At 30.6% G+C, this 12,990-nt stretch overlaps 1 protein-coding gene across 1 annotated transcript in view; it reads right to left on the reverse strand.

The window, feature by feature from the left end:
* Positions 1-2,430: 2,430 nt before the first annotated feature.
* Sema1a (semaphorin 1a) overlaps positions 2,431-12,990 on the reverse strand; it is a 330,413-nt gene continuing 319,853 nt past the window's right edge. Inside the window, exons 5-10 of the mRNA XM_085660320.1 lie at positions 8,313-8,401; positions 6,146-6,287; positions 4,928-5,276; positions 3,702-4,318; positions 3,410-3,620; positions 2,431-3,315 (exon numbers count right to left, since the gene is read on the reverse strand). Coding sequence (XP_085516446.1) covers positions 3,045-3,315; positions 3,410-3,620; positions 3,702-4,318; positions 4,928-5,276; positions 6,146-6,287; positions 8,313-8,401 — 1,679 coding nt within the window. The 3' untranslated portion in view covers positions 2,431-3,044. The remainder of the gene's footprint in view (positions 3,316-3,409; positions 3,621-3,701; positions 4,319-4,927; positions 5,277-6,145; positions 6,288-8,312; positions 8,402-12,990) is intronic.

Below are 12,990 nucleotides of genomic sequence, written 5' to 3' on the forward strand. Positions count from 1 at the left end.
AGAAAGAAAGAAAATAAAAAGAGAGAACAGAAAAGAATAAGGAAAAAGAAAAAGAATTATATACGACGATATCGATTAAATTCGAGACGAGGAAAGAAGTATATGTATATATATATATATACATATACACATATATGTACGTGCATCCGTACGTATTTATGTGTGTGTGTCTACGTACGAATAAGAACCACGCGAGTGTGCAGCGAAGCAGATATTTTCATCTACCTTCTCTAATAAAAAATACAAGTAAGGTAGCGCGCGCTTATGAATCAGCCCATACGCGAAAGAACTTTCCTGCTAACGTCGCTAAGAACGTTTCAATTTCGAGGCACGCAGTAGTATTACGTGAAGTATATTAATGGCACTATCGATCACTCGCATTAAATATTACAACGTTAGAAAAATTGCATGATGAGCCCGAAGATAGAGTCACCCTATTTTTTTTTTTCTTTCTTTCTCCTCTTTTCTTCTTTTTCTTTTTCTTTTATTTCTTTTTCTTTTCTTTTCGTTTCTTTTCATTCATCTTTTTCTTTTTCTTTTTCTTCTTCTTCTTCTTCTTCTTCTTCTTTTCTCTCCGTACCTTTCATTTTTTTTTTCTGACCACTCTTTTTTAATTGACTTTACGAAAAAAGCCTTGTCGTAATACTAATGGCGCACAGTTTTACAATCACTCCATGATGGACAATTAATAAAATAGTGGAGATTACGATATTATTATTATTATTATTATTATTATTATTATTTTTATTATTATTATTATTTTTAATTTTATAATTATTATTCTTATATTTTTTTTCCGTTTTTTTTTTCTTATTTTCTTTTCCTTTTTTTCTTTTTTTACACGCTACTGCACTATTTTGTCAATCGAGCCTGATCGTCGGAACACTTTACCGCCACATTTTCCTTTTGTATTAATTTTTATTTATTTATTTATTTATTCATTCATTTATTCATTTATTTATTTATTCGTTTATTTACTCATTCATTTATTCATTCATTTGTTTACTTATTTATTTGTTTGTTTGTTTGTTTGTTTACTCGTTTTATTTAATTTTGTTTCTCCTTTTTTTTTCTTTACTTTGTTTTTCTTCAAACGACATTTTCCCATTCAATTAGCGCGAAATTTCGAATCATGCGATCGAACTTTCGCGGGACTCTTATTCGAAGTTTATGTAAAACAGTGCCACGTTAAAGGACTAATGATAAGATAATCGTACAGCTCCTAAAATTAAAATAGTTTACAGTATATGTTCTCTCTCTCTCTCTCTCTCTCTCTCTTTCTCTCTGTCTTTCTCACACTTTCAGGCGTATATTCGTACACAATCACGCACGAGAAGGGGATGATGGGCGGGGATCGAGTATTATAAAGAGAAACGAGAACGTATTATAAAAGGAAAGATATACGAAATAATTCGTTCTTTTTAACCTTTTTTCTTTTTTCTTTTTTTTCTTCTTTTCTTTTTTTTCCTGTATCGAAAACGAACGATGAAAAACATAAGCGTCACTCTATTATCGGCTGCTTGACTCAAGCTGGGCGAGCCTTGATCCACTAAGTTTTTCAAACCGATACTCACGAGTTTAAAATGACAACGCTTTTTTTCGTTTTTCTGTTCAACGCACCGATCGATTCGTTTTAATCTTAAATTTTCAATATAAACAACAACGATTTGATTATTATTTTTATTTCTTTTTTTTTTTACTCGCGAGTAACGTCGTTCGAATAACTTCGAATGGTTGAATTTAAGTCTAACAGATTATTAATCCTTTCGCTCAGACCTATCGAACAACAATTACCGTAATGTCAATTATCAACGCCAAGCGATAAAAAAAAAAAAATGAAAAGTATTAAATTTAAATAAGATTTTCATAGTTTTTAAGATCGATCCTTGCAATCTAATTAAAAATGAAAGCATTAGAATGCTGGAGGATAAATAATCACCTAATGGCGTCAACAGCAACATTACGACAAGAATTGAACACTCTGAGGCGCTAACAGTTATACGGCAGTTATCGTAGTATCATCATGAGTATCTACAGTGGCGAAAGGTTAATAGGTAATAACCTTTAATCTCGGGATAGAGAAGAGAAAAAAAAGGAAAAGAAAAGAAAAAAGAAAATTCGTAAAGCCTTCCTGTTCCCTTGGAACATCGTCGAAATAAAAACAAAATAAAAAGCAAAAAATGCGTCGATTTGCATCGATGACAAAAAAAGAAAAAAACAAGAAAAAAGAAAAAGAAAAAAATTAGAAAAAGAAAAAGAAAGCAAAAACGATAATATTACTATTATTATTACTACTAATAGTAATAATAATAGTAATAATAATAGTAATAATAATAATAGTAATAATAATAGTAATAATAATAATAATAAAGAGAAAAGAGGAAAAAGAAAAAAGTAAAAGAAAAACAAAGAAAATAGTTCAGTCTCTCTCTCGCTTTCTCATTCTTACTCTTTTTCATACACACACACATATACATGCACACATACACATACGCAAATACACAAACATACATACACACACACACGCACACGCACACGCACACACACACACACACACTTGCACTTACACTTACACTGGCGGCATCAGACTTTTCCGTATGAGTCTTCTCTCTATACATTTTTGGGAACGTTTAATATAGGACCCCCGATTTTAAGAAGGTATCTAATGTCCTTCCCCCATTTTAATGGGGATGGTAAAAGCAGGGTGTCGAAGAGTACGTGATAGCCGTGGGAATAATCGAGGACTATGATCGATATATGAAACTGCAGGGTGGCGTTAGGGTTGGCGGTGGTGGCGAGCCACTCATCGCGATCGGTACGAGGGTCGGCGATGGCGACGAGGAGGGAGGGGAGGGGGAACTCGAGGAGACGCTGGAGGGTGGCGAAGGCGACTCGAGTGCCCTCGGGCCAGCTAACTCACGATTGGACTGTCCCCCTGAGGACGTCACAGCGCGACTACTTCTACCGGCTGAACTCGCGTTGTGACGATTCCGTGTTGGCCGTCCTAAGCTCCGGTGACGGCCACCTCCCTCCTCGCTCGTTTCTCAGAGATAAACCTTTTTAACGCTGCGTGTCGTCGCGAATCCGTCGTTCCGACGATACGCATCCCCTTGATGGGAACGGAGAGTACCAAAATTATCTCTTGGACCACGGAAACCATAACCATCTGGAAACTGGAATAAAGTTTCCGTTGGGGTTGGCGGTGGTTTTCTCATGGTACCCTTTGGTGAATGCATCTTAGATGGTTGTGGAACTAAAACTGGTTCTGCGTAAGTAACCTCTTCTTGCGGCAGTAACTTTGGTTCAGGCGCTAACCTATAAATAATTGAGATATTTGTTTTTTCTTCTTTTGTATTAGTCATTAATCATATTAGTAATTTTTTCGAATAAACCCCGGTATGGTTTTTACCTGTTGACGTTTTGACGTTGTTCGAAGTATTCATACTCCGTATCCGGATATGGCAAGTTATCATCCTCATCTTTTCTACACTTTCGACCGCATAGATAACCCGCAACAAAACCAACGAGCAATGCTGCCAATGCACCGGCCACTACAGCCATCACTAAAGTCTCAACGCTGTACTGCGGCGGTGGTGAATCAGCGGCTGATACTTCTGGACCTTTAACGTTTAATGATAAAATTAAATATATACGTTATCCTTGAGTTTAATACGGTTTAATAATAAATAACTTTGATATACCTGAACTGTCTTGTTCTTCGTCTTGCATGATATTTATTATTTCTCCGCCTTGACTCTCTTTATTGGGTATCATCGAATCCTGAGGGAATTTATTTTGATTAGCAGAAATGGCACCGACACTACTAGCGTCCTTATTTAATCCTTTACTTGGCGGGCAGGACGCATGGATACCAGTTGCTACGCTTTGCAAAAATCTGCTGGCATCCGTAACAGCTGGACCAACCAATGCACGACACTTGCCCTCAATCTTGTCCCAAGCACAATATGGATCCTGGAGAGCTACACATTCGCCGCAGGACAATATCCTGTCACCGTAACAACGATGCAACCTCAGTGCTTGGACTTGGCTATCTGCTATCACAACCAGTCGGCCATCTTCCAAACCATCACCGGCTTGCGAAGCACGGACGACTTTTATTCCACGAACAGGTACCGTTGATGGAAACGCTTGAATCTCTTCGATCACAACTGGACTAACTTTTTCGTGAGAATCCGCTGACTCAGCGTTCACAGCTTTGATAACCTTTCCATTGTCTGTGCCGATGAAGAGGACGTCGTAAGTCTTACCACCTGGTGTCTTCACTTGAGGATCCACTGCGATTTGTGTAAACCTGTAACTGTTTTTTCAAAAATCCGATTTGTAATTCTATTTCTATATATACATAAAGTGTTATTAAGAAAATGTCTAGATGAATTTTATTTTTCTAGATTTTCAAGTTAAGTTAGATTAAATCATGTTAGATGATAAGTTAGGTTTCTTTAAGGTTTTTGGATTAAGTTTAATTAATTTCTTTTTCTTGTTTTTCTTTCTCTTTCAGTGATTAAATACTTAAATATTAAAGATTAAGTTAAAATTTATAGGGTTAAATTTTATTCTATCTAAAAAAGAAAATAAAAAAAAAAAGAAAAGAAGAAACAGAAATAATTAGTATTATTATTAAGAGATATATCATATATAAAAAAAAATAAACTTTATTGAAAATTGCTACATATAATAATTAATAAATTAGGCTTCTTTAGGTTTTTCTTTCTTTTTCAATAATTAAATACTTAAATATTAAAGATTAAGTTAGAATTCATAAGATTAGATTTTATTTTATCTAAAAAAAAAAAAAAAAAAAAAAGAAAAAATCTAAAAAATATCTAAAAAAGAAAAAACAAGGTAACAGGAATAATTAACATTATTATTAGGAGATATATAATATGTAAAAGAAAGTATATCTTACTGAAAACTGGTGCGTATAACGATCGGTTGTCCAAAAAAGCTCGGCACTGATTCGTCCATCAGGGAATGGGTGTTGATAAAGTTTAAAGTTAAGTCCGGTAAAGTGCGGGAATCATTGACACACTGTCCCGGCCTAGGATCGGGTACTTTGGCACTTTGTACAGGCAGCCAGTTTGAGTTGAGCGCGCTTTGCTCCTTGAAATTACCCTCGAAGGTATCGGTGATATCCTGGAGGGAAAAGGCGCACACAGCTGAGCCGCTTATGCTATTTACCGGGGTCGTGAACGTGCCGTATATCAGCTGGGCTGATAAACTTCCATATTGTCCGGATATCAATTCGGTCGTTGACTCTGCGAATCAAAATTATTTATTTATTTATTTATTTATTAATGATTTCATAATTATGGAAAAAATCGTCTATATCGAAACACAATTGTCGATTGGATTAAAAAATTTATTTCAACGATGTGTAATTGCTTTTAATCTTTTTTATTAATGATTTTAACATTATATAAAAGAAAAGAAAATATATCTACGAAAAAGTACATCTATCGCAATCTAATCGAATCGCAATCTTCAATTGGATTAAAAAATTTATTTCAATGATTTGTACTTGTTTTTTATTTATTTATTAATAATTTAAAATTGTCAAAGAAAAAAGAAATTAAATCTACAAAACGTACGTTTATATTTAACCACAACTGTCGATTAGATTATAAAGTTTATTTCAACGATTTGTAATTTTTCTTATTTTTTCTTGTTTTTCTTAGTTGCATCTTTCAAATTTTATCACAGTTTGATAATCCGCATTTGCATTTTTTTTCTTTAAATTATTAATTCCTTCTCTCCTTATATTCATTCTATCAGCCATTTTGATAATTTTTAATTATTATATACTACTTGATTTTTGTATCTATTTATGTTTTTGCTTAAAATTTTTAATTTTTTTTTTGCTAACAATTTTTGTATCAAGTGCTACGAGTCATTTTATTTCTTCTTCAAATTTACTATTGTCTTCTAATTGTAATTATTTAGTGTTTTAGAATGTATACATCTATCGTAATAATATCTCGAATAAATCAGTCATAGTAAATGTCTCGATAATTTTTTATTTGTACCATTGATACCTTATATAATTGATAATTAATAAGGATCTTGATTCAATAAAGGTATACTTATCGATAGGAAATAAAAATTCGTTCGAGGTGGAATAACTCACGTATTTCATTGAAGTAAAAAGGGAAGTCTCCGGTGACGGAGCAATTAAGACGAGACTTCAGGAAAGACGTCCATCTGTTACGAAAACGATGGGGTCCGCCCCGATCGTATTTGCAGACTCTCGCTACGCGAGAATAGACGGCCTGAAAAATGTCAAACAAAAGTGAGATAATAATAATAATAATAATAATAATAATAATAATAATAATAATAATAATAATAATAATAATAATAATAATAATAATAATAATAATAATAATAATAATAATAATAATAATAAAATAATAATAATAATAATAATAATAATAATAAAATAATAATAATAATAATAATAATAATAATAATAATAATAATAATAATAATAATAATAAAATAATAATAATAATAATAATAATAAAAGAAAAAAAAAAGAAAAAGAAAAGAAATTTCTATATCATTATCTTTATTTTTAAAGATGGTTTAACGTATTTATCTATTATATTTAACATTTTATCTTCTTATTCGAAGTGAGTGATCAAGAATCGTTCATTTTCTTACTACATAACATCACAAACTTCGCCGTCTTTGAACTTTTAGAAATCTGTCAAAGCTTGGAGAAACTCCAAAGCACAACGGGAAGCTTTCGTAATAACCAAGAGGGCAGGACTTAAGAAGAGTCATTCACAATTGACCCCTCAGCTTTCGAACTTTCCTTCGATCGAAAGGTAGTAAAGAGACGGAAGTAGGGTGGAATCGTTTGCCAATAGAGAATGGGTAAAGAAACCGGGCCTTCTCTAAAAGCTCACTCTGAATGGCCACTGATCGTAAGAGACTTAATCGTCTTAAATGGCCGATAAGAAATGGCCGAAGAAAAGTATCAAAGTACCAGTTGCTACGAGAAAGAATGAAAGTTTATTTCTATAGATAATATTTTTTAACAAAATAAAAAGAAATAATGATATAGAAAATAAAAAAAAAAAAAGCAAATGAAAAAGAAAAAGGAAAAGGAAAAAATACGAAAAGAATTATTCTATTCGATAGAGAATTATATTTTATATATATGTATATGTGTGTATATGTGTCTATTAATTTTTTTTTTTTAATAATATTCTAGTAATTCTTTAAGATCATTCAGTTTAACACATTACATAATTATATATGATATGCATATCTAGCACCAAAGTTAATAAAGAAGAAAAAAGAATAAAGAAGAAGAGTATAAAAAGAAAGTATTAATAATCTAAATCTCATAATATCATTTTTTTGTTAGTATTAACAAAGTAATTTGTTAAAATTTTTTTACTTAAAACAATCTTATAAATATAATATGTATGATAAACAAACATTAAGGAAAAAAAGTAAAAGAATAAAAAAGAAAGAAAAAAGTAAAAAGAAAAGAAAAATGTATAAAAAAAAAAAAATATTAGTGGTTTAAATATTATAAATTAATTTTTTTCCAATATTACCAAAGAAATTTTTTTAATTTATATAGGCCATTTTATAATTATGATATGTAGTCTAATTTTTACAAAAATTAATAGAAAAAGAAAAGAATATAAAAAGAAGATATTGGTAAATTAGATCATATAAGTGCATTTTTTTTGTTAGTTCTAAAATAATAATTTATTAAAATTGTTATTGTTCATTTAAACCCATTTTTATAATTATATATGATATATAGCATAAAAGTTTATCAAAAAAAGGAAAGAAAAAGAAAAAGTTATAAAAATAAAGTAATCTAAATCATATAAGTTTATTTTTGTTTGGTTAGTACTAAAATAGTAATTTATAAAAATTATTTATTTAACTATTTATTTATTTAATTAATTATTTATTTAATATATATATATATATATATATATATATATATATATATACAGTATGAAAATTAATAGAAAAAAAGAAAAAAGAAGAAGGAAGAAAGTATAAAAAAAGGTATTAATACTCTAAATCATAAAATAATAATTTCATAAAATTATTCGATCGTGCCGATCTGATAATAGCACGTTGCATATAGAATGAAAATCATTAAGATGCAATGAAAAGATATAGAAGGGAAGTCATGTGACTCTCGTTTAGGAATATATTATCAGAATATATAAGTCGATCGATAATGCGCTTAATGAATTATTTCCGCTTTAATTACGTTCCCTCGATAATAATCAAGAGATTTATCGATCGTTACTCACCTTGCCGCAGTTTATATATTCAACGGCAGTCTCCCTGAAGAAGAAGTAGACAAAGTCACCTTGGGACATGGAACTCACAAAATTTGGAGCTGTAACAAAATAAATACTTTACTTGTTAGATAAAAAAAATATATATGTACATATATATATTATTGTTTAGAATATCGTTTTATGTGAAAATAATTCACATGTTAATTGTGAAATTAGAGATATTTAATTTTTAAAATGAATATATGAGATAATAGAATAAGTTTTACTCCATACATACAAGTAAAAATTGTCATTAAATTATTTAGAATGTTATTTAGAATATCGTTTTATACGAAAACGATTTTATAAGTTACGTGAAGTAAAAGATATTTGATAAAAAATAACTTCAAAGATAAAAAAAGAAATAAATAATGTCGTCATACGTTAACTATATATGCGAAAATCATTCATAGATTGTTTGGAATAATTAAAAAATTAAACTTTGTTCAGATTATTATTTTATGTACGAACAAAAATTAATATGTTACATGTAATTACATTTAGAGTTATTAATTCTCGAAATACAAAGGAATAATATCATGTCAAGTCAAAAGTCATATCAGTGAGATTAATTTATTATTAGATTATTTAGAATATTGTTTGGTATATCGTTTTACATGAAAAGATTTAACGTATTATGTTAAATTAGAAATATTAATTTTTTGTAAATAAAAAGAAGTAATATTCATGACAAGTACCTGTATATTCGTGAATCTAATTTTTTATCAGATTATTTAGAATATTGTTTTACATAAAAATAATTAATGTATTACATTGAATTAGAAATATTAATTTTATAGATAAAAAGGAGTAATATTGATAATAAGTTTAAGTATATTAGTGACCCTAATTTATTAGATTGTTTAGAATATTATTTGGAATATCGTTTAACATGAAAACGATTAATCCGTTACTTGGAATTAGAGATATTAATTTTGGAACTAAATATGAGTGACATAAGGCTAAGCCTGGCTGAACTAGCGAGTCTCATTTATACGTTGTTTAGAATATTGCTTAGAATATCATTTAACTTGAAGATAATTAATGTATCACGTAGAGTCAGAGATATTAGTTTTGAAGATAAGAAAAAGATGAGTGACGTCACTCCAAACCCCGACTATCATCTATACGTTCCTTAGAACATTGTTTAGAACATTGTCTAGAATATTGTTTTACACGTATCATATTAATATTTTATACAGTTTTGGAGGCAAAATTTTACCGATGAGAAAAAAACAATTAGTGAGGCTAAGGGCAAGTTTAAGAATACATATTTATTCTTATTATTTGCATGTTATTTAGAAGATTGTTTAGAACATCGTTTTATATGAAAACGAAAATTATCGTTTCCTATGAATTTAGAAGATATTTTTCATTTTAAATTGAAATATGAGCGATAACTAAACTTGACTTATACACTTGCTAGTTCCAATTGTTATCACATTATTTAGAACATTTTTTAGAATGTCATTTTAAATATATGATGACAATTAATATGTCATGTAAATCAAGATAAAATCTATTAAAAAAAAAAATTTTAAAGATAAACATAAAAAGAAATATAAATGATATCATTTGTATACACACTGACTTTACTATATAATCAAGCCACGTTTATACATTGTTTAGAATGTAAACATTGTTTGGAATGTTGCTTTTACGTTAGAAGCAAATAATATTGTAATTGAAACAAAACAAATATTTTCCTCGCGTTAGAATAAAATTACTTTGAAGTTTTCTAAGACTTCTGTTAAAATAAAAAAAAAAAAAAATGAGAAAATGAAAAAGTGGCTAAAAAAAATGGCTAGAAAAAGTATCCTTTCGTTAAAAGGATTGAAAAATAAAAAAATAAAAAAATAAAAAAATAAAAAAATAAAAAAAAGTAAACGAACAAAAGGAAGAAAAGGTTCGAATATCAGCCTATTAACTTTGTTATCGTCATCCTTATAATTCCTTTTCGAACAGGACGTTCATACAGAACTTTTTTATTTTCAGCGATTATTTCGAGAATCCTGTGGTAAAACTCTCTCTCTCTTTCTCTCTCTCTCTCTCACTCTCTCTCTCTCTCTCTCTCTCCCTCTTTCTCTCTTTTGTCGGTAAAGTAGGAAAACTTTATCGATTTATTAACCGTGACAGGGTTTTCATAAGCTTCTTAAGATTCATAAAGTAATATTAATCTCGCGCTTTACGTACGAGCTATCCTATAAATTTTCTCCGTTCTCCTTTCTTACACAGAGACACGTACACACACACACACACAGACAGAGAGAGAGAAAGAGAGAGAGACACACATACACACACATACAACACGCACATACACATACGTACACACTTATACACACAACGTATACACAAATACGTTTCGTAGAGACGAAGATTCATCTTTTTCCGATCTTCGATAAGCACTAAGGACAAATTATCAAGCTTCTTACAATATTCTGATCTATTATAGGAATTCTCTTATTTTCCATACGATTAAAATCGACTTTGATCGACGTGTCTTTATCTCCTAATCTCCCGTTTCTTGGAATCGATGGAAAGTCGCCTTTGAATTGTTCAACAACGAAAGATGGAACAAGAAAGATATATATATATATATATATATATATATATATATATATGTATAGATAGAGAAAGAGAGAGAAAGAGAGAAAGAGAGAGAGAGAGAGAAAGGGAGAAAGAGAGACAGATAGAAAGAGAAAATTGAATTTTCTTCCGACCGAAAATCAATATTATCCAACTTGGGTAGGAAAACTTGATTAGCGCTCGTACACCGTTCAATTAAAATACCCTCGGAGACGAGATAGCGGGATAGAGGTTGGTAGGAGGGATGTGGAATGGGAGGGGTGGAAAAGAGTGGAGGGAGCCTCGAACAAAGTGACGTATCAATTTTAACGCTCCGTTCGAACAAACCAACCCACCAACCATCCAACCAACCTACCTACCAACCAACCAACCAACCAAATGACCGGACGGCCGACGACATCGACGATTCTTAACGAAAATTTTCATTCCCTTCGAACGATTCATTTTATTAATATCTACCCATCTGGTAGCACAGCACATTCTATTCGTTAGGCGTCGTCCCAGAAATTTTTTTTAAATCTTTTCAATGATAACGACGACGACGACGACGACGACGACGACGACGACGAACCACATTAACTGATCGTTATTTTTTTTCTTTTTCTTTCATTTCGTATAATTGAAAAAAAAAGAAGAACAATGAGAAAAACTCGGAGAAGGAATTTACCAAAAAAAGAAATATCCGAAAGAAAAGGGTGATGAGGGGAAAGTGGTAAAGAGGTGATAGTGGTGGTAACAGCTCGACTTTAAGCTACTTACACACGATGCCGTTTTATCGTAGCAAAAGAAGAAGAAGAAGAAGAAGAAGAAGAAGAAGAAGAAGAAGAAGAAGAAGGAAAAAAATGTGCTTTTGCAAAGAAAAAGAAGCGCCAACAACTCGGTCGATTTTTATAAAAATGAACAAGGAAAATCCTTTGCTTGACGAGATTCTTCATTATCGTCTTCTGCCTTTCTTCGTCTTAAGAAAGGTTTAGATGCTGTATAAGAAAGAGAGAGAGAGAGAGAGAGAAAGAGATAGATATATAGAGATAAAGAGAGAAAGAGAGAGAAATAGAGAGAAAAAAAGAGAGAGAGAGAAAGAGAGAGAAACAGAGAGAGGGAGAAAGAAAGAAACGAAGAAAAGAGAAGAAGAACAAAAGAAATCCGATTTTCTCTTCGTAAATTTTTTTTCATGCTTTCGTTTTTTTTCTTTTTCTTTTTCTTTTTTTTTTTTGTTCCTTTTTCTTATTTTTTAGTTTTCTGTCGTTCTTTTTCTCACTCCCTCCCTCTCCACTTTTTTTGCCCTTAATCGCACGAAACTGATACGTGCTTGCAACTTGAAGGAAAAAGAAATTTGTTACGCTGATGAGAGGATACGGTTGGTTAATTAGTTTGTTAGTTAGTTGTTAGTTACTTAGTTGATTTTTCTTTTTTTCCTTTTTTTTTTTTCGAAAAGGACGTAAAAGTGTTAAGTTACAAAATTTTTATTATCTCTTATATGTAACGAGGTGAAAGATCATGAGGATTAATGACTATTTTTTAAATTCATCTAAATGCGCGATTTACCTCGGAATTAGATAGATCGAATAGATTAGTATTATTCTCGCGAGAGATTTTTTTTTTTTTGTTTTTATTCGATCATAAGATTTCTCTGAATAATTATTGAATGAATTTCTGTTCTCTCTCTTTCTCTCTCTCTCTCTCTCTCTCTCTCTCTCTCTCTTTTTATTCTTTTTATCCTTTTATCTTCTTTCGTTTGGAATCGACTGAGAATTTTCGAAAATCGAATTCTCATTCTTTTCTCGACGAGGAGGAATACGGCCTGTTAAATAATTCCTTTCGTACTTAAATATCCGTGAATTTATAAGAGATAAAGAGAGAGAAAGAGAAAGAGAGAGAAAAAGAAGGAGAGAGAGAGAGGGAGAGAGAGGGTGGAAGAGGAAGAGAGAAAATTCTTTTGGAATTTCGAACGAACGAACTACGCTGAACTCAGCGTAGTTGGTTAACCAAAAGTTGGTTAACTTTTTGTCTTCATTATTTATTCGAATAAAGTATTTTCAAAAGGCAGTCGATTTCTTTTTTC

Source organism: Vespa mandarinia, chromosome 11, assembly GCF_050613455.1.
Source record: "Vespa mandarinia isolate Hongniang chromosome 11, ASM5061345v1, whole genome shotgun sequence".
NCBI classification, from domain to species: domain Eukaryota; kingdom Metazoa; phylum Arthropoda; class Insecta; order Hymenoptera; family Vespidae; genus Vespa; species Vespa mandarinia.